Genomic DNA, 27,249 nt, shown 5'->3' with positions numbered 1-27,249 from the left:
AAAGAAAAAATATATAACTTATAATAATAAATCTTAGACGTTGGCAAGTTAATACAGAAGGATTTGGGACTGAAGCTAAGAATTACTCAGGTGGATTAAAGCAAGCAAGTGCACAGATAAGTGAGAAGAGAGCTTGAGATGAAGGATTTAATGTTTCATTTTGGTTATTCATCAGAATAACAACTTACACTGTCTCCATGTTGTTTCTTACCTTCTCTGTCCTTTGCCACTCGAGCCAGCACATTCTCTGAAGCCAGAACTTTCACCTTACACAGTGCTTTTTGAAGCTAACCAGTTTAAAACACAGTGTAACCCCCAGCATTTTCATTCTTCCCAACAATCAGAGGGAAAAAAAAAAATCAGTTTTGAAACAAATTGCATTTTATTCTTTGCAAATGTTTGCAAGCAACAAGGTTTTCCTGAAAAGTTGTCTCAAAAGGCAGACAGAGGACAAGTTAAAGCGCAGAACTTGCTACCCTTTCCGCAGCTTTTACAAAGCAATTAAAGGTGAAAAACCAATGAGAGGAACAAAATTAATTGCGCACATACAAAAATGGCATTATTAAAAAACAAATGGCAAAGTATTCGAATATGTTTTAGACCCGGTGTACACGTGTGGTGCATGATTCTACCCATTCATCAAAACTAAAATATATGAAAACTTGCAATATTACAGGCTCTGATTGTGTGACATCTTTATGCTATTTTAACGATGGCCTGAAAATAAGCTATTCTATGCTACATGTACTGCAGTCCAGCTGAGACCTGCTGCTGCACAGGGCTGTCCCCCTCTTGTCCCTACATGACACCTGCTCATCCCTCCTCCCTCCGTCAGAGCAGACACGGACGTGGATGCACAGCCAGGACACCAATCCTGTGACTGCCGAATCCTAGAGCTCACATCAGGATGGACATTACGGTGGGGGAGAAGAGAAAAATGATCCCTTTCGGCAGCAACCAGCAAGTCAGTTGGATTAAATAATGCATGAAGCTACACGCCCATCAATGAATGTAGTAAATTATCATTAAATGTGACTTCCTTTGTATTAGCTCTCAAAAGCATACGATGTCCGTATTTGCCAGTAATAATTTTCCACAATCCCCCTCTAGAAGTTTTCTCTCCAAAAAGGAGAAAAGACACATAGAAAATATTAACCAATGTATAGAACCATCCCCAACTCCACATCCACCCTGTAAGTCACATACTGTACATTTTGAGCATTCTTACATGTGTAGCACTGTAACAGCCAGCTTCCCCATGGCAAGACTCATCATCTTCACAGCAACCTGAACCATGCTTGTTTTCAGCCTGGAAACTGTCATGGACTTTGAAACAGCAAACATTACACAGAAGGTTAGGCAGATGGAACAGCAGCATTAACAATAAAATTAAATTAGTGTTAAATTTACTCTTGACTTACCTCACTTCATTATATTAGTTTACATTTGACTATATATACACAATACAAAAAATTATGCCTATTTTGTATTCAAACATTGCCAACATAATGCCATTTTTAGTTGAGGCAATCCAAAAGACTTGGCTAAAACCCCAAATACCTTATGAAGTTCGTTGACAGCTGAGAACATAATTTGGAAAACCTCACTCACTCTACCCTCAGCAAATACTTAAATGGAATGGCAGCAGAAGGGACTTTAAAGCACCCTCAGAGCTCCTGCCACCACCAAGCCTTGTTGAGGGTAAAGGGAACAACAGATACTAGGGATCTTCGAAAGGAAAAATAAACCAGGTCTACAACTAAGATACGTGTGTGTCTGCGTGCACACATGCCCGTGGTGTGCACCTCCGTGTGTGTGCATGTGCGGGGTGTGTGGGGAAAGCCAAGTATGATTTCAGTGGTTATCAAAGCACAAAGGTTTCACAGTCTCACTCTCACACTAGTGCTTATCACTTCAGCCTTTTGAGAGCTTATTATAGATAGAAACAATCAAAATACAGAATGTTTTCTCGAAGAAAATAAGCCATCATTCACCCTCTATTTGTTCAGAATTGTATTCAAAGAAGTATTGCTTCTCACAGTTCACTGGCAAGTCAGAGCACTGCACACAAAATTAAATGCACTGTTAAAGATGCCTACGGAGAGAACAAAAGTTATCACAGAAGCACAGAGGTAGAAGGCTTCAAAGAACTAAACCTGAGTTACACAATCATTAGTTTCTACGTACCTAGCATGATAAACTACTCCAACAGCCTTTCAGCACCTAGCATCTTTACGCATCAGGGTACTTCTTCAGCTGCACTGTAGCCGGGGCCACATTTACATCAGCGGCTCGTCTCGCAGGTCTGACTTGGCCTTTCACCGAGTAACCTGGCCGTGCTACGCATGTCTGGTGTAGGGCCACGATTAAGAATGAGCAAGCGGTGGCTGGCATCTTAAGTAGTTTTGTGCCATTATAACAATACAAGTTCTCAAACATTTACTGTGAAGAAATAAAGAGTGAATGATAAAGCTTCAAAAGAAAACATGCGTACATATACAAACATACTGAAGAGATCTTCAGTTTCCATCACCAAAGTGCATTCTGAGGGAAAAAAAAACACCCAATAAATCAGTCACAAAAGCTGCCCCATTTTGGCACTCAATTTCTGTAGCACAGACAGCATTTCAGTAAAAAAAAAAAAAGGGGCAAGAAAAAAAGCACTGCCTTTTATTTCTGTTTTATTTCAAAAATCTTGCTCTCTGTAAGGGTGATAATGTGAAATTTAATTATGATATGAAAATGTAAAAGAAAAAAAAATATTAAGAGATATTACCTCCCCCTTGTGTAAATAAACACTACTGAAAAGTTGCTATAGTTAAGTATTTTAGAGGGCACTTCACAGAACCTTGGACATGTATGCTGATCACCTAATCTTCACAGAAATAAACCTGAAAGTAAATGCAAGCACATTCAACAGTAAATGCCAAAGTACTTCTTTATGGCCTGGGACTGACCTGCATATGTTGTATAAATAGTGTAAATTTTAAGACTCCTAAATCAAGAGACTAAATAGCTCAGACGTGTAAGGACCAATACTTCACACAGGTTCCTTCCAAAGGACATCCTGTGATGGAATTGTTCCAGCTGCAGGAACTCTGGCTTTTGCCAGTTACGGCACTGCCACTGACATTACCAACACAGTGTCAGTCAGCGACACTTCAGGCTGGCACTCTCTTCGATGGTTTTTCAGTGAATATCTGAGAAACAGCACAAGCATAAAATCTGAAGTACTCCACACAGTTAGAAACAGGGATTCTCAGTGAAAACACATTTAAGTATACTATGGAAAATACTCCGCAGCAAGTAACTGGTATCTACCACCATACATATATTGCATAAATTACTCTGTTTATATGTCATTTTACTTTCCCCCCACCTTCTTTCACTGCAAGCTGATAGCAGTAAACATTTTCTGAAATTACACAAGGAAAGAGAATGTTCAGTGTCCATTCTGTCCAGATGGATCAGATAAGATTCCTTGGTGCGTCATGCCACCTCCTCTCCTCAGCTGTCATATTAAAGATTCCACCTTCAGTTTTCACTGCGGCTGAAACCACAGCAATGCGGATGCACACCAAACCCAACTGTAGCGAGCCTGCCTGTTCGGTTGGTTTTTTGTGTGTGGGTGTGGGTTCTTGGTTTTTTTAAGTTGAAGTAAGCATCAGAAGCAGAACCGAGCAGATGCATTTAAGAGAGAGACTACTGCCTGTTCATCTCCAAAGCAGGTTACCAGATTACAGGCAGAGTAACGGCGATCTATCATGGCCTGAGTCCTCTGTTTCTGGGATCCGAGGCAGGAGAGCAGATCGTGTCAACCCCCAGAATTTCTGAGGTGACATATCCTTTTTGGTAGCTGTGAACTTCCATCCCATATGGTTCCCACAGATTCTGCACTGGGCTATAGTCCAGGCATACCTACCAAAAAAAAAAACAACAAAAAAAACCAAAAAAACAAACTGATGCCAACATGTAAGAAAAGGACACTTCAAAACTGCTGGAACACAGCTCACTCATCAGGTAAAAGGTAATACTAGTTTCAAGCTACATTTTCAAAGAATCTTTGGTAATCAAGGTGCTCCCATCTAAAAACCTGGGAGGATCTTAAAAAAAAAAAAAAGGAAAGAAAAAAAAAGAAAAAAGAAAATAAAAATCAGCCTTTAAACAGAGAAGGCAACTAAAGCATTTTATATTTTATTAGCACAACATTTCAACGGTATGATGAAATGCTGTTTGCCTTGAAGAGTCAGAAAATGATTCTGAGAAAGTAAGTTACTCAATGGAAATAAAAAGTGATTTTTGCACTGCTCCTAGATTAACAGGGAACTGCACTTTCCAAAGCAACAGAGCTTTCCTTTAACAGTTCTGAAAGGCAGAACATGAGTATTTCAAAACCCTTACAGAAGACAAGAGCTGAGAAAACACATAAGGAAGAAAAAAATGAACTCCAGATATTATAAGCCACAAGTTTTCTTCAGGGAGTCTAGGCACGCATGTCTTATGACAGATATGCCATACACCCTCCAAGTCATTACTCAGTGCTGTGTGATAATCCAGGAAAGACCCACCAAGATCAACACGAGAAAATGGAAGAGTAACTGTATACATGCGTTAGTCAAGAACGACGGACTGGCTACAGATACAGCAACGTATTATTTTATGCTGGTTTAAAAGGGACAGAAGACTGATTTTTGACTCTCTGGCACAAAAAGGACCACACAGAAGAACGATTTGGTGAAAATATGTTTAAAGAATATTTTTATGAAACTAAAGTTCAAGTCTAGTTTGACATTTCAGTTAAAGAGTTAAATATTCAAACTTTTGAGCGAGTGCCTGAAGAATGAATGCCTATCTAGCCACAAAAATTAAATTTAAGCTACTGGAGAGGGGTGACATTCTGATGCAAGACCTCTCATTATTAGGCAAACTTTTACATCTTGACAGTTAATTCTGCTACTGTTTCAGAGAGCCAGACTAAATAAAAAAAAAAGAAAGAAATCAGATTAATACAAATACATGAATCTAAAAATTACTAACATTTGTATCAATCTGATTATTTTATTTGTAATATTTATCCAGTTTTTAGATCTAAAAAGTATTTCAGTAGAATAACTGCATTTATATATTCTGGTTTTCACTTGTATTTTATTTACTTAATGATCAAAGAAAACTGCATGGAAACAGCAATTAAAATTTTAGTTGTAGCTTAATCAAAACTATACACAAAGAAAGTCCCAGACAATCAGTATCCTGTCTGTAACTGTCCGATGCTAGACTATGTTTTAAAATCCTAAGACTCCCATACTTTTAAATAAGTTAAAGCAAAATTCTGAAAACATTCTATCTGAATTTTCCATTTTTTTCCCTATTTGAAAAAGTCTATATCTACTTTCCTATTTTTCATATGAGTAAAATGATGACATATTTTTCAAAAATGGCATGTTTAATATTCCACCATCACAGGAATACACTTACAACCAAATTTCTGTCAATTACTAATAGAGTTTCTTTAAAATGTTTTTACCCAGGAAACCAGCTGTGCTCTGTCGATGGTCGTCCACTGAGATTCAAGTTGCAGGCTTTATATACAGTAAGGGTTTCATGGATGTACCCATGAGGATTCACATATGCTGCCATGGGTCCACATAAGGATAAACTATAACAGACAATTAATAATTTTGTCAGAGTTCAAGGAAGAAACGAAAAATAAAGGCTGTCAAATGTAAATGGAGGAAAAACTGCCAACCATGCTTAAAACTATCTTCTGCAGCAGAAGAACTACTTCACGCTGTAGGAAAAAGTATTTTTAATGATATTATTAAAAACTGGGGGGAAAAAAGTTACTAACGTAAAATATCATTGGTCAAATTTTCTTATAAGTGCAGAAATTTAAGCGTCCAGTGTTATAAATCCCACACATTTGTCACTGACATAAATTATTCCTGTTACCTATTTGCTAAAACCCTGTTTCAGAAAAGGTTTTTAAGAAGATATTATCACAAGTAAGGATTAAAATGTTCCTGTGTTCAGATGAACTTCACCCAGCTGTTTGTTAAAAGGGACAAGTTACTTAGGGGACAGCTGACAGGATGCTATGGAATCTACCTCATTTAAAGCAGTCAATAATCTTTCCCTCAAAAACCTACAGCTCAGTATAAAAAGTACATGATAGACTCATAATTTATTTTACTCACTGCTTTTGAATAGCATTTTCCAACAAAACCAAGTGACACCTATATTGCTACTTTAAAATCTAACTTTAAAAGTAAGCAAAAATGTTCATTCATTACACTAACTTCTCATTCTTCTGTTAAAGTACATCATATTGACACAGCAGGAATCATGGTTTCTGGAATCTATTATTTGATTAGAAGATAAGAAATAGCTTTTAATTACCACATCAGCTTCTTAGCACACTGATAAAGGAAAACTGTGGGGAGTCTTGCTTTGTTAATCTTTTAACCTTCACATTATCATAGATGATGGACAGATATTAGTTATTCAAGATTAAAATAGTGACAAGACAATCAGAAGCAAATATTATTTGGAAAATGTAGAGTCTTATCATCATTGAACATGGAAGATATTGTATAGGTCAAAGACATAATGGGAACATACTGCCTGGTACAGTTACTAGGAATAACCATATACTGTTAAAATAAAAAAGGTCTCATAATGCTTAATGACATAAATAGGCAATTTCCTTACATGACAACATCCTGGGAGCTTATCTATACCACCCAATTAATGCATTTTAATCTGCTGTTGAAGCTTGTGGACACACAGAAGTCAGGATGAAGTACTGAGAAATAAAACTGGGGAATTCATGAACTTCATTCAGAAATAACAGATATTTTTTTGTCCTACGTAACGAATTTATATTTCAAAACTTACCGCTGAGTGCATAGTAGCAAGGTGCTGGACTAGGTGGCATAACATGGCCTTTCACACTAACTCCTGTTACAATATACACAATGATGTTCAGACTTACCAACTTCTTATTAAAAAAGCTCAAGTAACCTGCTTTGTTTTATAAAGGAAAATCCCTATAAGTATTTACTTAAATTTTATTAGAGACATGGAAAACACAGTAGTTGTAAGACATAACCTAGCTTAATCTGTTTTGCTGTGCCAATGTTTCTGATCAAGAACCTCCCGAAGATGTAGAGCAATAAACTCACCTGAATATTTCATTCTTGGTAGTTATTTCTGTATCTTGGCATTGCTTACAACAAAGAGATGTACACTTGAAAAGAAGAACAAAGAGGGTAATTTCATTTGTTTCCAGATGCTTGTTAGCACAGTGGCAGATAATAAAAATCCTCTCCCCTTCCCTCAGAACAGAATTTGTACCAATTTCTTTGTTTATCTGGGCAGCAGTCACTTATGCTTTCCCTTTCAAAGGATGCATTTTTTTCTATGCATTTTACTTACTCGTGGTAAACATTAATTGTTATCTGAAAGACAAACCGATTTTTATAAACTTCCCTCCCCTGCCCCAAAAATCCACATACAAAAAAGTATCTGACTACACCAGATAATAATAAATGAGTCAACCTTCTAAGATCGCCAAAAGCTAATTTAGAAGCAAAACCTTTGCTCTTCTAAAATACAACACAGGAAAAGTAGATGAGTACAAATGCAATCATTAAGTCTTTCTAAAATTTGAGAGTAGTGTAGATCGATGGTTTTAATTTCCTCATGAAAAATATGTAAGACATATTGAACTTTCACTTAAAGATTATAACAGATTAATCTATCATCTACAATTTCTACAAAGTAGAATGAAACAATTCATCACTGACATTGCCCAGAAAATAAGCATTTAATTCAGTTTAGTAGAACACTACCATTAATTTTCAGGAGGTGCATCACTTCTACCTCTTTTTAAGGTTAAGGCATGTGAAACTACTCCCCAAAAATGATCCACTATATTTTGGAACCAAACGTGGAGCCTAGGATCTTCACCTGGACAAGTCCCTGTGCGAACGTATATCCTTTCAGAACTTGCCACAGATCACACCCTGTGCTTCCGCTTCTCCCCGACCTCCGACTCCTGCACTCATGTGGTACTACACAGGCTTACGCCAGTCTTTACTCTCTTACTCTTTCCTCACTCAGATGCTCTGGGCTCATTGCTGCATTTTACCACCCTCCAGCATCCTTCTTGCAGGTGACACTGGTTCTGCCCTACACTTTCAACACCCTGTCTTACTTAATCTTGGAGATTGAGGGAAGAAAATGGCTCCACTATACAGATACTATTTATCATACACCAGTCCACTTCCCTTCTCAAAGCTCACCTGGCCTTCCTCTCCTACCAAGAACCTTTACTGCCTACTATCTCTCACTCTTTTAAATTACAGATTGTAATCTAATGCTCATATATCCCTCTCAGACCCCAATTTAGACAGCTACTTAATTCCATCCCTCCGTTTCCAAACCAATCTAATTATTACAATTAGCATGCTCAAGCAGAATTCACAGAAGTGTTATACCTGTGTGTGATGTACATTCCTTTAAAAATTAGCGCAGAAACAGTTAACTGCCTTTCATAGAAGGAAAGGCTATTGAAAGTGCAATACAATTCACTGATGTCAAACACAAAAGAAAATGGATCAGGTCTTAACAATCAGTTATATTCCTGTAAATTACATTCTGAACAATGAAACTTGTTAAGTCCATCCTTCTCAAGTACATCAAAATGTATGCTATGCTGCCAGAGCACCCCTTCTTAAAGAACCCTGGCTTAGTAAGACTAGAAATGACCAAAATAAGTGTTGCTAAAAAACCATAACACACCATTCTCACACTAATAAAGAACAGTTAAACACATTTACAGAATAAAATGTCACATGTTGATGAAGAAAACACCTAGGCTAAAAATCAACTTTATCTTATATTTTATGAGAGTAACGTAAGTCCTCATGATACTTATGGATTTATATAGAATATACAATATACTGAACATTATCAGTTCTTAGTAGTATCTGAACAGCATAGTATTTTCAGAGTTTCTGACTCAGGAAAGACAAATGAAGTTTAATCTGAATACAGAGCCTCACAAAAAAACATGTCTATTTTTCTCCCAGATTTTGGGAGAGATGTTTCCTGTCTCCTTTTCTCCGTATATTCCCTTTCAAAGTTTTGATGCATGAACTTTGGGAAGAGAAACAATATTAAACTGATACTCTGGCTCTCCTTCCCCCAGGAACCAGCAGCACTCTTTAGGCAAACAGCTAAAGTTCCCACTGCACTATATCCAGCAGACAAACACAACAGTGACTGCAGTTACGCTACACTAATATTTGAAACAGTACTTTGGTATCCCCAGCAAGCTTACAACCAGCAAGTCGAGCATTTATCAGGATGTACATAGGTATTCTTTGCGATATGCGTGTATTAACAAAATATTAATTTGTCTCTCCAGTCAATAGCTGAACAGTAAATATTCCAGTTACCACTATCCAACACAAAGAAGTTTACAGTTAAAACTTGTGTTTATACCAATAGCTCTTTTCAGCATTTTCTCCTTGGAAAGAGAATAGCAATCTGAACTGCTGTTGGAGACGCTGTTTTCAACACTGTTCCTAAAACAGTTAGATTCCACATGAAGTTGACTGACATTTAGTTGCATTATCTGTTATGATATATAATTTACTTATAGTAGATACTATTATTAAGAAAGTATTTATTATTATAAATAAATGTACTATGTAAAAAAAAAAAAAGGTAACATTCTACATTTAGAGCATACATGGCCATAACAATGGAAAGAAGGAAAGAGAAGACAAGTTTTAGAATGTCTTAAAAAGGTACTGCCTAACAAGTCAATACATGCCTTTTGCAAAAATCCTTTCACTCCAATACTTAAGATTTATTTATACTCATTAGCTCAATACTACAAAGATTTATCTTTTGTTACAAAATCCACAATTTTTCATGGCACAATGCTACTTGATTGTGGTGTCTCATACTATCAATAAGGGGTTACAATGTTCGTAAGATAGTTAGGAGCAACACTGGACTTCTAGCACCACCTTTTGGCTGAAAAAGTACTGTGAGGTGCTGAAATATGACTTCTAACAAAAGCCAGCATTATTGTATGTTTCTTGCTTGCTGCCAAATATAAAGTTTAGTTTTGAGAGAGTATTTTCTTTCTTGAGCAAAGTTTTAAAGGGGAAGGAAGAAATAAAAGAACACACAGATTCACTCTCTAGAAGTATCGCTTGGAAATGTTATACACTTTTTTTCCAGTAGATTTTAACAGTCACTCTTTTTTTGTGAGAACAAGTTAATGACAAGTAAAGGAAACAATACTCACTTTGTTCATAATATCTAATTCACATCGGAGTCGCTGAACAGCACTACCTATTTTAAGCAACTGTATACGTAATGCATCATCAATTGGCAGGCAAGCAGCAACTCTGTAAGAAAAATCTAGAAAACAGAAAGTAGCAGGCCTGTTAGAATTTCAGAGAGAAACAGAAACTACTACCTCTACTCAGTTACAGATAGAATGCTAAAACTTTGGTTTATAATAGGCTTTTAGAGGGCATCTCAGTACATCCTTCTGCCCTAAGGCTGGATCATGCTCACGTTAAACCTCTACGATAGCTGTCTAATCCACACTGAAGATCACCGGCGATGGAGACTGAACAATGCTGGTAAAGTAATGTATTCTAAACCCAGAACAGACCCCCAGAGAACACTGCCTGATACAGACTTCCACTTTGACTGTGAATTACTGAGTTTTCCAACCACCAATGCTTAAGTGGTTATCTTTATGCTTGCACTTCCCCTTCCCCGCCCCCCCCCCCCCCCAAAAAAAAAAAAAAAAAAAAGATATGTTTTTATTGGAGAAGGGACAATTCAAGAAAAACCACCCAAACATACACCTCCATCATAAATTACACCCCAGTTATATCACTCATGTTAGTACTAAGAAAGTATTCTTCACTAGCATACTGTGAGAAGGAGAAAGACATACCCTATATACAAATCCCTTCTGGAGGTTTTTTTCCCACATTTGAAAGCAGAACAAATTTAGGTCCAAAAAACATTTAGTCAAGAAGACAGACCTTGTGGCTTTTTTTAAAAAAAGAAGTTTTAATATGATAGTAAATTCTCAGGCAGCAACTTCTATCTGGTATTAAAAGGCACAAACACAAAAGGTAGTGGACTTTACTACAGTCTTCAATTTAGCTAACAAAAATTTAATTTAGCTTCTTTAATTTAGCTAACAAAAGCCTTGCTAAGCTGGAAATCATCCCATTCTTACAGCCTGTAAAAGAATTCAAAAGCTGAAAATTAAAGTCAGCAAAGTATCAATACGCTGTGAATCGTGAGAAAAGATGTGCCAAAAAAATACTGGATTTTTTTGTTTGTTTTCTGATTATTTCATATGCTTTCCATATATGGTCCTCTAAGCAGCACTCTAGGCAAAACAGACAAGAAGTACTTTCAACCACTACTTTAATCAAATCAGAAATGAGAGCTCCAAGTACATCAAAACTATTGAGCCCAGGCCTGCATGTGGTGCTTAACTGACTTTAACTCAAGGCTGAAGTTTAAACTTCCCCCTTACCAGGCATCTGAGAGACTACACAGGAAAAAATGTTTTTCCCCATTTGAAAGGCTTCAACTGAAAATCCCTCTTATTAGATCCTAGAGACCTGCAGAGAGATGAGGCTTGTTCACTGGGGCATAACCCCAATACCAGCTAAGGCATGAAATCTCATCCCAACTTTTCCGTGACTAGTTACTGATGCCATATTCCCTCATGCTGGGTAAGAAGCAATAAGAACAAAGAGATTATACATACTAACATTTAGACTTATGCAGTAATTATTTAAAAAATCTAGTATACTTTTGGCTTTTGTTTTCTTATGAAACATATCACATTCCTCCCACCATGGAGCACAATAGTTCTTTTGCTGAACATGTTTTGGCAGAGTTGGAGGATGTTCATGTCTTTAAAAGCTCTATCATCCTTTTGCCAAAGTCAACCATCAAAATTTACTGGAAACTGGAGATGAGGAATGGATTGCCAATAAAAAGATAATCTAAGCTTTGTTTTCTTAGGAACTTAATAAACCACCCCCAAACCAAATTTGAGTTCATAAGCTCAACATCATACCTATTGGATTTGTTGGAAGAGATTCATCTTTAAGATTTTCATCCCATTCATGTAGCTGCCTCTTGACTCTTTCCATCAAGGTTTCCTTTTGTTGGAAGAAAAGCCTAATTTAAATACATTGGTATTTCTGTTTTCTTAGGAAAAAAAAAAAAAAAGGAAGCAAAATGTAGAGTAAGCTATTTTCCCTAAGTGGACATTAGCTTTTAAGACTTAAAGTAATTACAGATTCATTTTGTATCTACATATTTTAACTTAAGAGTAAGATAGGATGGGAAACAGGCCAAAATAAACGAATGGCCTATGGTGGTTATAACTCTCATCTGAGATAAGGATGCAACCATTCAAATTCTAGAACTGTACAAACACGAAGAGGGCTAGCCTCCTCCCTGCTTTGCCTCTCTTACACCCATTACTTTATGTACTAATATATATATGTATTCAAGAAGTATGTATTTCTTTATAGAGTAAAGCAACTCCAACAAGAAAGATGAGACTATCCAGCACCGTTGTGGTTAAAACACTCACCTGGAGCATGTGGGACAGAGGACTGAGTTTTTGCTCTGAGACAAAACAGCTGGAACCCAAACCTCTGTTATCCACCACAGACACATGCTCTAGAACAAGGGCATGACCAGAGGGGAAAGTCCCTCGTGCTCTTCTCCCAGTAAACTGAAAACTACACACTTCTTTGAAGTGTAACTTATGAGCCAACAAAATTAAAATCTTTTACATTATTCAATAATTATACATTAAATCATACAAAACTAATTGTAGATTATTTGGTAATAACAGGGTGAACTTACAGCATCATATAGAGAGTAGAGCCAGGGAGGCCAAGATGTCAGACTTGCACAGTGGAACTTCCTCTAAAACCAAAACCACAAATATGTATTCTTTAACATTACCAGATTTTAGGGCCATTCTATTCAAACAAATAAAATAGAACAGAGGTACCTGACTATTTAGAGATACAATAAATTATCACCATCAGGACTAGTACTTCAATGTGAAACTTTTAAACCACTTCTCAAAATGCATTGAGAGTCAAGACTTCCGTACAAGACAGACAATATGGATTTTCTCAGAAAACCTGTCTCAGCATTAAAAGTGTTAATGTTTAGTAATAAGAAATTACGCCTTTTTAAAGAGCATCTACTTGAAATCTAGACAGTTCAGAAGATTTAAGTACTATTAGATAGTGCATCTGTTCCTTATCCTTCAGCAACCACAGCAAACCACTATGAGGTGATTAAACTATTTGTATCAATGTAGTCAAAATGCATAAGTAACTAAAATGAAAGGAGGAGATTAATGGGCCATATCAGGCATTTTAAGATGACACATATAAATTCAAAGGATGTATGATGGTATTTTTTAAGTGGAAAACTAATCTGTTAAAAACATAACTAAAAATACCAACACACTTGTTAGGCGTTCCAGAGGATGTTTTCTCACAGCAGAACAACTACTGATTAAGAAAACATGGGCAATCTCGATGTTTAATTGCATATTGCTATCCACTCTCATTCTAGTATCTATTTTTAATGGAAATCACGTTTTCAGAAATGGTTACTTGTTGGAAGAAGGGCTCGCCGGAGTCAAGAAGACGCTCAATATGAGTTATGCATCTTGCTCAACTTTATTAGTTTCTAACACTACTTATATAGAACGGATACACATGCATATACGTAAAGCAGAAATATAATTGGTTAGTAGTCTCTAAACGCGCGTGCTTCTCCCACCCCTAATTATCATGACTAAAATAAGCATTCTATCCATGTAGCTAATTGTGTTGCTGTGCTTCAGCCTTGTAGTTTGTTACTCCCTATTCTCCCATACTGGTCCCTATCTTTCTTGGCCCTGCACCTGCTTTCCCAGCAGCTGTATCTTGTTACAGCCACGGCCTGTTGGCCCAACATAATTACTTGGTCTCAGGATTCAAGAATAGCTCAAGGCTACCTTTCTTAACTTCAGCACAGCAACCTCAGTACAATTCTGATTACAGGCCTATTCTAATACCAGGCCTGGATTGTGCAGATTTTCAGAGATTCTAAGGCCATGCTTCTGCAGCCATTCTTCTACAGTTACTGAACATCAGTGTTTGTGCCAGCCTTCTGAAAAGCTTTATTATAACTATCCGAAGACAGTGAACAAAATATTGTACAGCACCTATTTAACAACATCCCATAAAGAAAAATTCAGACCCAAATGGAACACTGAGTAAAAACAAATGTGGAGGAGGAGTACAACAACAAGAAAAAAAAAAATCCCCTGAAGGCCTCATAACTATTTTTTATTGAAGGGTGTTCCTTCAAAACAAAAATTTTACTAATAGCAGTGGCCCACACTATGGTACTATACTTCACTGTGAAGAAGTCTAACATGCTCACTTGAATTGTGTACAAAAACATCTATACAACAATACTGAGCAGATTAGGAAGAACAAAATACAAGTGGCTACCAACATCACAGATAAAAAGTCTTCAGCTTGTGTAGCTTATTCATATCCTGCAGGAAAGAAACCCTAGATTATAAGTGCATTCCTTAACCACCAAATTTCCAGCAGTGTTAAAGTATTTGCTTAGTTAACCAATTCTCTACAGTGACTTCAGAACATTTAAATTCATAGGTTTAGGTTACCAAAAATCTAAAAAGCGATATACTGCACAGCCACATTGCTTTCCAAAAGAGTTCTTAATTGTTCTGTAAATACAAAGTAAATTTTCATTTTCCCTTTGAGGGAAACTACCCTTATTTTACAAATGAGAAAAATCAAGCAAGAGAGACTAAAATCCACAGCAAATAAATGGTACTTTGAAGAAAGAATTCAGGAACACCAAAACTCAAGTTACTGTTCTAATTAGCGCTAAAGTATATTTTCTGTACAGCTGACACAGGGGGAGCTCTTGATGAAGCAGAAACTATTCTTAAAATGCAGCTTTCATTTTCTGATGTTTCTTGTTATGTTAGCAAACGTACAGAGAGGTACAGCCTGTCATACTGGAAACAGTCACGGTTCTCATACATTACTAGAGTGATGGAGGTCAACAGGACAACGTCCCTACTCTGGATCTGCATCTCTAACCATAAAATAATATTCTTCTTACAACAAGCGGGTGCACTGCATTTCAGCTATCACCTGATAGAATCAGACTTGGAAAGGGATTTCCACGCCCCCTGAAGCATAGTGTTTCTGGGCTTGTTAACTCAGATGAACTTGTTCAATAACTCTGAGAATCAATAGGTCTGTTATTAATGTGAAGGGTTTTTGTTTGAGGTTTTTTGGAGTGGTTTTTTTTTGGAGGGGGGAACAGAGTTCAAAACCACCGAAGAAAAAAAACAAACCCAAACCTGCATCTGACAATAAGGAGAGCTACTAGGCTTCTCTATTGGAGGCAGTTCTAAAGATCTCTACTGATACTGAGACTTCAAGATATAGTTTCTTTTCTATGCCATTGACTGAAATGGTGCGCTAAATAAATAGATAAATAACCCACAATTTCAGGTTTTGGTGTTTTTTTTTTCATTGGTGTGTCATGTGTGTCGTCCCCCTCCCCGTCGGTCCCCCACCCCCCACCAAGAGTGTCAGGTTGCCCTGTTTCACCACATCCTCTCCTACTGACCTCAGTGCTAACTCCTGTCCTATTAACTTCCCTGTGTGTATTTGTCCCCTGTTAATGATAGCTGGTCTTTGAAAAGCCTGCACTGTGCCTGAGAAAGTGCGAGGTTTACACTTGAAACGCTTTTGCTGGTATAACTATACAAGTACAATACACTATCATGGTGCTTATTAAGGGAAACATCATTTATTCCAACAAAATTATCCTTTCAACAGTACATTTTATTTCAAACTCCTAAAGGAAAATGCTGTACACTGGTAAAAGTGCACATTCACTTGTATAAAGCCATCTTTTAGCACCTTTTAAACAGCACAGCTGTGCCTAGCACAAATCACACCTTATTATTCTTCTGGGCCATGCAAAAGTTTGTAGCTCAGGCTGGGCATCAGCCACATAGGACTCTTGAAAATTCTGCCCTACAATCTCAGTGATTCCCTCCTGATTCCAAGCACTACCACTGCTGCAGTGACATGATGCAAAAATAGTGTTAACAAGCAATGACAGAATTTGTGCCAGTGAAGCAGAAATAGGAAAGCAGAATAATTCCCTAATGACAATGCCAACATCTTGATAATGATTATTTCTCCTCTACTTGTTTTGTTTGTTTTGACAATCACAGTCAACTAAAATTCTGGAAGCTCCCTAAAGAAGTCTAAAGTCTGCATACGTATTAAAAACAGCTCTAGGAAACAAAATTGATACAACCATGGAACTGCTAATTCACCCACTCTGGGTATAAAAGCATCATCTTCCACTAGTAACTACTATGTCAACATATGCAGAGTGCATGAAAAAAAATTGAGAGATTTCAAAGACCCTTTCCTGTCTTTTCACTTTTAGTACCATAATAACATTTTGGTAAGTTTCTAAATCCAGTTAAAAAAAAAACAAAAAGGAGGAAAAATATAAGGTGCATTATGTACTACCACAGAAGGTAAATCTGTTAAAGAGTAATAAATGAAAAAACAGACTTCAAAATACATGTGCAATTGGCCAGAATAAGTTGATTGCATAGAAATATTATGATCTGACAAAGGTAATGAGTAAGCATAAAAGTCAGCAAGAATTTTAGATATATGTTATATAAAAATTTACAAGATGAAAGTGCAACATAAAGCATGCTCAAAACTGTGAAGTACAGCCTAGTTGTCAGCCAACAATCATATGGGTAGTTGACATAACAACTGACTGAGTTAAAAAAAACTTGAGTCTGTCATTCTACCACAGACCCACATTTTCTGTAAACGACTAAATGCGGGTACAGAAGTTAATCCTTTAACTGACGCAGGTTTTAGAGCAAAATTAGCAAACGGAATTTGGATTTGAAACAACTGAGATATCACAGGTCTTCTTTCCATTATTGAAATCTGGGAGTCACCTCTAAACCACCTCTGTTCTTTAAAAACCTCTTCTACCCAAATCAGTTACAGAAGAAGTTACAAAAGCCTTCTCACTTTTAAAACCAAACCATTATGACAAGTATAAAGCAAAGGCACTGGCACTGTCAACACTGATTGCCAAAATTTTTATTGCCAAAGCAACATCAGTAAAAGTTAAGATGCTTCTTTGACCTGCCTACAAATTATATCCTATAAACTTTCTGGTTTTTTCCATCAATGTTTCATCATCTACAAGCTTTACCAACCAGAATTCTCTCTGAGGTGTCGGATTATGTAAAAAAATAATAATTGTAATACTACATGATTACGTAATAGTAATCTAATAGTACTGTATTTAAAACCAAAGAGAACTCATAATACAAAACATGCATTTCCCCACTTTTGATGACTGATAAACAATCACAATAAGTGACAAAAGCAGGAGGTTGGTGTCCCAGCTGTACATCTTCTCCTAAAGATGAACAGATGGAATTTTATACTGATTTTCAAAATACCATCAAAAATTAAAAAAAACCCCAATAACTAACCAAAAAACTCATAACTAGCTTCTAACCTTTTGATACTTCTGCCACCATTGATGTATAGCTTGGTCCTGCCATGCTGTGGGTTTTGAAGAAGGAAATACATGGCATCGGCTGAGAGACTGCAGCTGCACTGCTGACATTGTTGAAGGCAGCACTTGCTCAGGAAGGATTTGTACTTTAGCCTGCTGGATCCTGATAAAAGGCAAAAAACCACAAATGAAACATACATATATACACATACAAGAGTTCACAAAAACGGACGTTACTGCTTATAAAAACATAGGCTGGTGTAACAGATTAATTACTATGTAGTACTACAGAATTTAAGCAGCAATCCATTTAATCAGACTTTAAAAGTTGTACTAATGTAAATCAAATTATCTTAGGGAACATACAGTATATCTGTAGCCAACCAAATGAATACTGTTCTACAACACAGATTATCTCATGTCCTTGGCTAAATTATTAAAGCCACTGTACTGACTGGACTTTGGTCTACCTAAACTGAAAACAGAATCAATCTCTGTTTTTCCTTTTCCTTTAAAAAACAGAATTAGCTGTTTTCCAAATGTTTTTTGCACTGGCATACAGAACCCTACAAAGATCACTCCTTAAACTTTCTCGGCAAAAAGTTTCTTTGCTGTTCCCCCCGCTTTCACAGTGAGCTACTTTTTCCATGGGATACAACAGGCTGCCTTCATATTTTAGAGCACTAGATATCTGTCAGCATTGTGGTGGACAGAAAGATAGTCAGTGGCAACACAGCAGAATATGCTACCATCTCAGCACTGTATATTAGATTATTGTCTCCTCAAGTTACTTTTGGTATAAACTAAAAGTCAGCTATTACATATCAAACCCTCTGAAAGGAAGTTGAGCTGAAATGCAGTTTGCTATCTTCAAACCACAAAAGCTTAGGTCCTTAGCTAGAGTTCAAATTCAGCAGAAATCGGATACAGACTCTGATCATCTTTTAATATCCTAGCATCAACCAGGTCACCTGTTCCGCAAGGAGTTCAGCAACAGCGGCTACAAAGAATACAGCCTAGCAGGAAGGACTTTGCATTTTAACAGTATTATGCATCAGAAAACCTCAACTATTGAGATGCACATCATCACAGATTTCCGATTTTACTTACAGGGGCAACACTCAGATAACTCACTATAAATTATAAAATGATGTTTTGTCATAAGCACTTATAATCAGAAACACCAAGAACCATGGAAATATTCTTCTTGCTAAGAAGCTCAGTACTTTTCCCTCTTTATCAAAAAGGATTTTAGACTGGTAATGCTTGTTTCTTTTGTTAGTTGCCTTGAATACATGAAAAATAGGAACACAATCTTAATGAAAATTATTTATTTCTACAGATGGAACATTACACTCTTCTGTCCAACTCCCTTCCCACATCCATCTGATGCACAGTCAAAAGTGACAGCAAACTGCCACACTACCAGGTTCATTCACAGAAAGACTTAGCACATAAGCCTAGGAGTCTGGAGGGCATCTCATAACCCAGAGAAGATAATTTGCTCAGGATGAAATGAAGAACATAAGACTCTTGTCTCCAAAATGCACTGACAATAGCAGGAGGTTCAAGTTCACTAATTATAAAATCTTTTAGGCCAGGAAAGACCTTTGAGATCATGAAGTCCAACTATTAATCCAGGACTGCCAAGTCCATCACGTCCCTGAGCACCAAATCTACATGTTATTTTAAATGCCTCTCCAAACCAACAAAACATACAGTATTTGAAAGTAGAGTAACTCTATATAAAGTCATTCCAACAAATTCAGAGCTTGCCATGAGAAAACATCAGTCTCCTTTATTTCATAATTTTAAAAATTTGCATTTATGAATTAAGCTTGTGAGCATGCTGTGTATAAGTGATCTCTGCTAGTCAGTCGATATAAAATCATCACAATAAAATGCTTCAACAGCACAACAAAAATCACTGTACATCTTAACTGTTTCTGGATACTGAATTCTCAGTAACAATGCTGTTGTTACTGTAGTCACCCAAGTACTGCCATCTTGTGTTCAAGCAACGGTTTTTCCAAGCTGTAAAATTTGGAATACATTATTTGTAACCAAATGTCACATAGTGAGAAATAGCAAGTAGCGCACATCATCTTCATTTCTTCAGCTGCAGGTTATAAAAGCGTATGACAATAACTGAGCTCAGACTGTTCCTAGGCCTCCTTCTAAAGCAATGCCATATACTGAACAATAGCAGAATACAGATGATTAGATTTACAGATTTGGATTAAGATGTTACAGGCCTCGCAGAAAAGATTATGAAAGCCTCTAGCAATTCTGCTCACAGGATCAATGTCTGGAACCTGCACCTCTGGACAGTGAGTTGACAGAGGCCCATGATGCAATGCATGGGGCAGAGCATGATGTCAAGAACTTGAAAAAGACGACTCAGCATACTCTTTAACTAAATGCTCAGGATCTTAGTCACTTTTATAAATGGACAAAGGTATTATTTATACAAAATGATAAAACTGGCTAGAAGAGGAGCCTCTAAATATCACAGGTATCATACTGGAATAGGGAAAAGAACAGGACTAGAATATAGAAAAGAATACTCCTATCAAAGCCAATTTGAGCATATTGACAAGCGCATGAAAAGAACTGTCAACCAGTAACAGGAGCAGCAGCACATTTCTACCAGTGAACACTCAGAAAGGAAGAGGTAAGACCTGCTGAAGGTAAGGGTGTGCTAAACTGTGACAATGGTTAAAATAAACAAGATTTAGTATTTGAGAAACTTAAAAAATAATGGGATGATTGTAGTTAGTGAAAATCAAGAACCTGTTTCCATATTCAGGTATTTGTCCACAAATCTCAAGGTGCTTTTCTGTTTTACAAAGGAAAAAATTAATAAGAGAAGCAACTTGTTTCTCCATTATTATTATTATCAAGACTCCAGTCCTCCTCTTTCATGGGAAGCTTCTCACAAAAACCACCACCCCTCTGGGCACACTGTCCTCTCCATATCTGAATCGCACAGCTGAATCCTTCTGCAGGCTGTTGAGTGATCTTTAACTACTAAGCCTCAAAGTACAAGAATACACAAGCATATTGTTATTAGCTGTGGTGTCAGACCCTTGCCTGCAGCCTTTCAGAGCTGCAATTGCACATAAAGTTATGAAGTGGAACAGGTTCAATGCAGACTATCTCTAGAAAGGTCTCCATTCAGAAAATGAAAGCTACAGTTTTTCAAAGGAATGGAATCTAGTTGCTATCAGGGAGGCTTTCCACAAGACAACAGAAGGCACTCACTTGATATTGTATTCTCTCATTTCACATCTGGTTTGAAACAGGGATGTGAGATATTATGAAATAAAGCTTTAGAACTTACAATGCAGGCAAATCAACATCTTTCTCCTGGCTTACTTTTCAGAAGCAAAGTCATCCGACAGATGTTTTCTCACACACATCAAATCAAGCTACACGTAGATATTCTTTAGTGACTTTTATAGCAAGTTATTAACAACCAAAACATGAGAGCCTTAGAACAAGAGATGTCAGAAGTCCTTAACAACCAGAGAAGCGACTGATTAAGCATTCAGTTTGTATCTATAGTAATTAGTCACTTGTGTGACTGACAGAGCAGACGCACCTGCAGTAAAATATAAATGTTTTGGTGAAACAAGATTTGCAGCATGTAGAATTAAACGCATAATTTTCTTACCCATCTGACTGGGTTCTTATTTCAAGCACCTTGAACCTCTGTCTTCCTATTGCTTTCACTTTGACAGTTTCAATTCCATATTCCTGTTCTTCTCTGTAGGCATATATTTCTGCTGTTGTTCCAAAATGCGCTTCCCTTTCACGTACATTACTGAAAGTATCAGAATTAAAAAGGTTACCTACCCTGCAAACAGCACTGTTCATTCAGATTTCACAAGTTAGTCTACCTGCACTGACTGTACATGATCAGTCTCATCAAAAAAGTAAATTTGGTGAAATATCTTCAACTAATCACAATCATTATTTTTCCAATTTAAAAGTAACTTCTAATGTTTTGTTTCGTTGGGGGCTTTTGGCAGTTGACCTTTATTTTAGGGTCTAGAGGTGAAATTCTTGGAACACAGGGATCACCAATGTTATTTTGAAATGCAGATACTGAAAGTACTAAGGTTCCTTAGATTTGACTTTCACAAAAATAACGTCCCACCTTCTACATAATTAAACCATAGTAAGTTGGGGGGAAATAGAGAGGAACACTCGCAACTTCTTTTGGCACAGATCAGCTTTTATATCCTCCTCTCTTCTATCACCTCCTCTCTCTGAACTCTATTATGAAACATTTGTCTGCACTTGTTAATCTATACACAAACAAACAAATACACCTTTACGACAAAACAGTTCTCAAAACAAGAATCAGATTTCTACATTTCAGATCAAGGCTTATTCTTCAAGCAAGATGGGGCAGCGCATTCAGTTACTGAAACTGAGAGGATACTCAAACAAGGAAAGGAGATCAACACTGTTTCTCTATACAAATGTGATACTGTCAAGCAGCTACCCAGTATGACATGAAAACCTTTTCATTACGTATTAGAAGACAAATTTTGTGAAACAATTTCAAACCACAACTTATGTTATTCACCACAGAATTGATGCAACCATCTGCTTTTGATTTAGGAGCTGAAGAAAATTGTGCTAAAAATACATGCTGCATACCATCAGCAAACCCACTCATGTTATTTTACCTGTATGCAAGAACAGCAAACGTTCTGTCTTTCTGAATTAAATTCCGCACCATGCTAACCTCTTGAGGGCGAAAAAGCTGAAGAGGTAACGTCTGTCCAGGAATCAACATCACCATCACATGGGGCAACACTGGAATCACCTGACAGCTGTCATCATCATGCACCGTTCTTCCATGAAACTCTTCCATATCAGAACCTAAATACTTAAGTAAGGAAATGCCAGTAGTATAAGTAGTTTTGGTCATTTACAAAGATAAAATAAAACTAGCTCTTTGGCTTAAGGATATTACAATAGAATTACACAAAACCAATCAAAATCTCTTCAAGATGCATTTAATGGACAATACATAAAAAACCATACCACATGTGACGTGGGCAAACTGGTATCAAAATTAATGATGTTTGGCTTTTCAGCTTCTTTACTGTCTTGGTCTTCAACTTCCATTTCATTGTCATCCTCTTCCTCGCTCTCTGCTAATAATACAGAATATTGTGTGGAAACAATCAGCAAAGACTAAGATACTGAAAAGAAATCAGAGAACCACAGAAATGCATTCAATATTCCCAGGTTACAACCTTTCACAGGGAAGCAATTTTTGTATTTGTGAGAAATAATTTTCTTGCTGTTACAGCAAAATCATCATTCTATAGAAAGGGTCAAAAGCTGGTAATTTATTTTTGGAACACTAAAGAACAACTTTTCTTGGAAGAAAATTAACACACAAAGTCTGTCAGTTCAGATTTTCACTATAGTAGTAGTTTCTTATCCCATTTCTAAATGTCTTCTGTCTGTACACTAGAATGACAGATAATTTCTTGTAGGATGATGAATACGACGCTGGAAGTAGTACAAACCTGAACAACTGCACACATAAAGCAAGTTAAAAGTAATCTGAGGCCCCATATCCATGCAAAGACTCTTGCTGGTTTTTTAGAAAGTTTCATTGCTGCCAGCCTCTCCTGTGTGCATGCCAAATACACACAAACCACAGCACATGCAAACCCAGCAAAAGCAACTACTACAGAAGCAAATAATATGACTTCGAAAAGCATTTCAAGTATTATTTTTTAATAATATTATTTATAAAGATTAGTAAGTTTCTTCCCATTTCTCAGTTCCAAGTGTTAATCCTAAAACTACTTTCAGGCAAGAGGACAGTTGAATTAACAGTATGGTTTAGTTTGGAAGCATAAATAGTACATTTATCCGTGTAGATATCCTAAAATCAACTAAAAAACACACTGAAATAAATAAAAAATATACCCATCTCTGAAATGCTGGTTTCACTGACTGTTCGGCACATTACCATACAAAACACCAAAACAAAAGCAATATAATTGTGACACATTTGTAACTGTTACTACTTGATCCTATTTCTGTTAACGCAAACAGTATTTATGTACCATGATATATCTACAATAGGTGTTATCATAAACTTTGCAAATGAGTCTGCAGGATTCTTACACCAATAGCTGCTGAGTAATTGATAATCCCAATGGTGCCGAAAAACATCATTTAGATCTTGAAAGCTATCAGATTACAAGCTAGGCTGAAAAATAATCTTTACGATAGTGTATCCAGTTTGCTGCCTTTGCAATTAAGAAATACTCCAGAGTCGAAAATTTAAAAGGTGGAGTGATTATCCTATCTGAAAGGTACTGCAGGCAAATCTTACTAAAGAAAGATGCCGCAGAAGGGAGTCTTCATGGGAGCACCACGTCCCTCTTTCACTGAGATCTTACTATTTCTGAGTGGGAGGACAAAAGAACAATGAAGAAGACTTTGTAAGCTAGTTTTGGAAAGTCTTTTCCTTTTTGGCCTTCAGACACATTCGTTAAATGTGTTCTTTAAAAAATGTTTAGTCAACGGTCACCTTTCTGCTTCACCTTTTTTTTTTTTCTTTTCTTTTTTAATATCACATAGTTTACACAACCTTCTCTGTAAGAGGTATAGCACAACATGCTGATGTAATGGATCCATCCTATACTGTACTTATCTCAACAAGAAACGATCCAGCATGACAAGAAAGGAGGTTACAGACTCTCTTTGGTCTTTACCTAATTACAGAACTTTAAGCAATAAGATATCATCTTCCTAATTACTCTAAAAATATTCCATTTCTAAATGAAATTTCTCTTACATTATATTCAGTTAGGAACCCTAACCATAAATGTTTTAAGATGTACAAAACAGCCAGCATTTTGCTTAGCATGACTGAGGGAGAGTGTGAAGTTTTCATCTGGTTCTGGGGCATCACTGCAGTGGGGGGGGAGGGAAACTGACAATCAAAAATTATATTTTGGCTTGCATGTACTCTCATCAAGTTGCATCAATCATTAGCAGTTTTAATAGCCTTTTAGAGACAGGCCGTTTCACTTGTTTTTCTGAACAGAAAAGGAATTAACAGCAGTTGATTAGAAAGAACTGTGCCCTGCAAACTTTTGCTCATTCTTGCCAAAAACGCACACTAGCTGCTGTGTGGTGGCAGCGAGGAACGATGACTCATTTTACTGCAGCAGCACCATGTGAATGTCTAAAAAACACTACCGTCTTCACTCTCCTCCTCGATCACACTACAGGAACAGGAGATGGAAGGCAAAAGAAACTGCATCTTTTACACCCTTAACTACATCTTTTTGCTGATTTTTTTAATTTCAAGATTAGTGAGACCTCCAGTACAAAGAAACAAGGGAAAGGCAAATGCCAAAGGCACCATGCATGATGAGGCTCACGTCTCCTTTGCGGCAGGTTAGGTGTTCCCGGATGCTCATACTGGCCCACTAACACTACCAAAACTACTCTCAACACCTTTGTGCAGAAATGAGGCAACATGAACCCCATCTAAAAAAAAAGGGAACAGGGTAGGAAATATTAAGGCTCTATTCCCTAAAATATATGGGAAGGATTTTCATATTATTTTAAATATACAGGCATAAAATGCTCACAAGAACCTCCTGCTATAGGAAGTTACGCTGGTTACTGGCAGGACTTACTGCTACATTCTCCTCTGCATGCTTATTCTGAAATAGTGCTTCTCCCAGTTCAGCACGAGCTGCTTCCAAAACCGTACCATCTCCTGTCGGTTTGGAGGCACTATAGACTAAACCTGAAAAACGCACGTTATTACACAGTAGGTGTCCAAATGAGGAATTACGCTGGTCTGCGTAGACAGCCAAGCCAAAACTCCACCATAAATCCTGCAGGAGTCTGGACAGCGTGTGGAACCCAGCACCGCTCTCACGTCCTGTGCACAGCACCTCTCGCTTCCCTGCTTATTAATGGCGCTAGAGGGGGTTTCAAGTGGAGTGGCGGCTTTCTAAAACAACGAATGCTTTCCTCAGACTTGGGCTTTTACAGAGGCCCAGCTTTAGCAAGAGGAGTGTCTGCGTTTGGCCCCTTTGGTGGCACCTTCACTGCATGTTGCCCTCACCCCCCCCCGGCCGGGCACCGCCGACTGACCCGGCCGTTACGGGCGGCTGTGAGCACCCAGCGGGGCCCGGGGGCCGCCCCAGAGGCCACACCGCCTTCCACCCGCCCCACGGCAGCCCCAGCAAGGCGGCCCGGGCTCCCCGCAGCCCCGCCGGCTCCCCCTCGGCCCCACGCCGCCTCCCCCCGGCTCCCCCAGGCCCCAGGCCGCCCCGCCGCCCTCCCCGCGATCCCGCCCACGCACCGGGGTCCGGCCCCCTCCCTCCCCGGCCCGGCGCCTCCCGCCCGGCGCCTCCTCCCCGCGCCCCCAGCCCGCAACGGCCATTACCGGGCACCAGCTGTAGGTGATTCCCCATGTTGTTATGGGGCTCGTCACCTCCTTCCTCAGCGGCCATCGCTGTTTACCCGGAGAGGAGCCTGGGAAGCCGGCGGCGCGGGGGGAGGCGGCGGGAGGAGGAGCCGCAGCCCCAGCCGCCGCCTGAGCCAGCCCGGCAGCCGCGTCCCGGGGGGCGGCCTCTAGCGGCGCTTCCCGCAGCGCTTCCCGCGGCGCTCGGGTGCTGCCGGCGGCCGTGGGCCTGTGGGTCGGCTCTCGGGGCTGTGTGCCGCCCTGCCCGGCTCCCCGCGCCCATATTTTATACCTCAGGCCGTGAGAAAGGCTCCGTGGGGCGCGGAGCTGTCCCTCAGGCGAGGGCGGCCGCGGCGGGGCCGGCACCGTGTGCCCCCGTGGCGGGACAGGGCTCCCGGCCCAGCCTGGAGGCCCGGGGCTCGGCGGGTGGCCCTGGGCAGCGGGGCGAGCCCGTGCGGGTCCCTCGGGCGCCGCCTCTGCTCGGAGGACGCGGCCATGGCCGCTCTCGCCACAGCCTCCCCGGGTGACAGCTGCTGCTGAGGCGCTTCTTGTCCGAGCCCCCCTTGGGGGTCTGGGAGAGGGGATGGATGTGAATAAAACCCGTGGGGGTCACCTTCGGGGGCACATCTCTTGAAGGAGAAAATGCAAACGCACCGGTTAGATGCCTGCAGTCCCCACAGAGATGCCTGAGGCAGGCCAGATCTCGCTGAGGGGAAGCTGAGCTGGGGAGCTACACCAAGGCCTGGGCGGCTGAAATACCCTGAAACACCCCGCGTTACCCGTGGGACAGAGCTCGGTGCCTGTGCTCGGGCTCTGCTGGGCCTCCCTCACCCGCGTCCTGCAGCTGAGGAGCCACCCTGTCCCCCCAGCCTGTCACCTCGGCTCTGCTGTGTCACCACAGCTCTGCAAGCTGCTGTAGGAGCCCTTAGTGTGGGCTTCCAGCATCACTGCCCCAAGAGCAGTGCCACTGCCGGGCTCCAGCTTAGAAAAACATCCCCAGGGCTGGCAGCGTTGGAGGTGCATCCATGGCTTAGCATCTTCTGTAGTGCCACGCTCGGGGGTGC

The 27,249-nt window shown here is 39.0% G+C and overlaps 1 protein-coding gene across 3 annotated transcripts; it reads right to left on the bottom strand.

The window, feature by feature from the left end:
• Nucleotides 1–359: 359 nt before the first annotated feature.
• On the bottom strand, nt 360–26,572 carry CRBN (cereblon). Of its 3 annotated transcripts, none has more exons than XM_040593686.1 (11): nt 26,168–26,568; nt 22,774–22,883; nt 22,413–22,615; nt 21,389–21,538; nt 17,713–17,875; nt 12,943–13,005; nt 12,140–12,224; nt 10,325–10,440; nt 7,182–7,246; nt 5,525–5,656; nt 360–3,918 (listed from the first exon to the last, which is right to left on the bottom strand). In XM_040593686.1, the coding sequence occupies exons 1-11, from the start codon at nt 26,232–26,234 to the stop codon at nt 3,738–3,740; spliced, it is 1,335 nt and encodes a 444-aa protein (XP_040449620.1). In that variant the 5' UTR covers nt 26,235–26,568; the 3' UTR covers nt 360–3,737. The 3 variants fall into 3 exon arrangements, with proteins under 3 accessions (XP_040449620.1, XP_040449619.1, XP_040449621.1); XM_040593685.1 differs by having other exon boundaries at nt 22,774–22,886; nt 26,168–26,343; XM_040593687.1 differs by lacking the exon at nt 21,389–21,538 and having other exon boundaries at nt 22,774–22,886; nt 26,168–26,572.
• Nucleotides 26,573–27,249: the final 677 nt, after the last annotated feature.

This window comes from Falco naumanni, chromosome 4 (genome assembly GCF_017639655.2).
Source record: "Falco naumanni isolate bFalNau1 chromosome 4, bFalNau1.pat, whole genome shotgun sequence".
Classification (NCBI taxonomy): domain Eukaryota; kingdom Metazoa; phylum Chordata; class Aves; order Falconiformes; family Falconidae; genus Falco; species Falco naumanni.
Note: the sequence above shows the minus strand (reverse complement) of the source record. Positions and strands in the feature narration are given on the sequence as shown.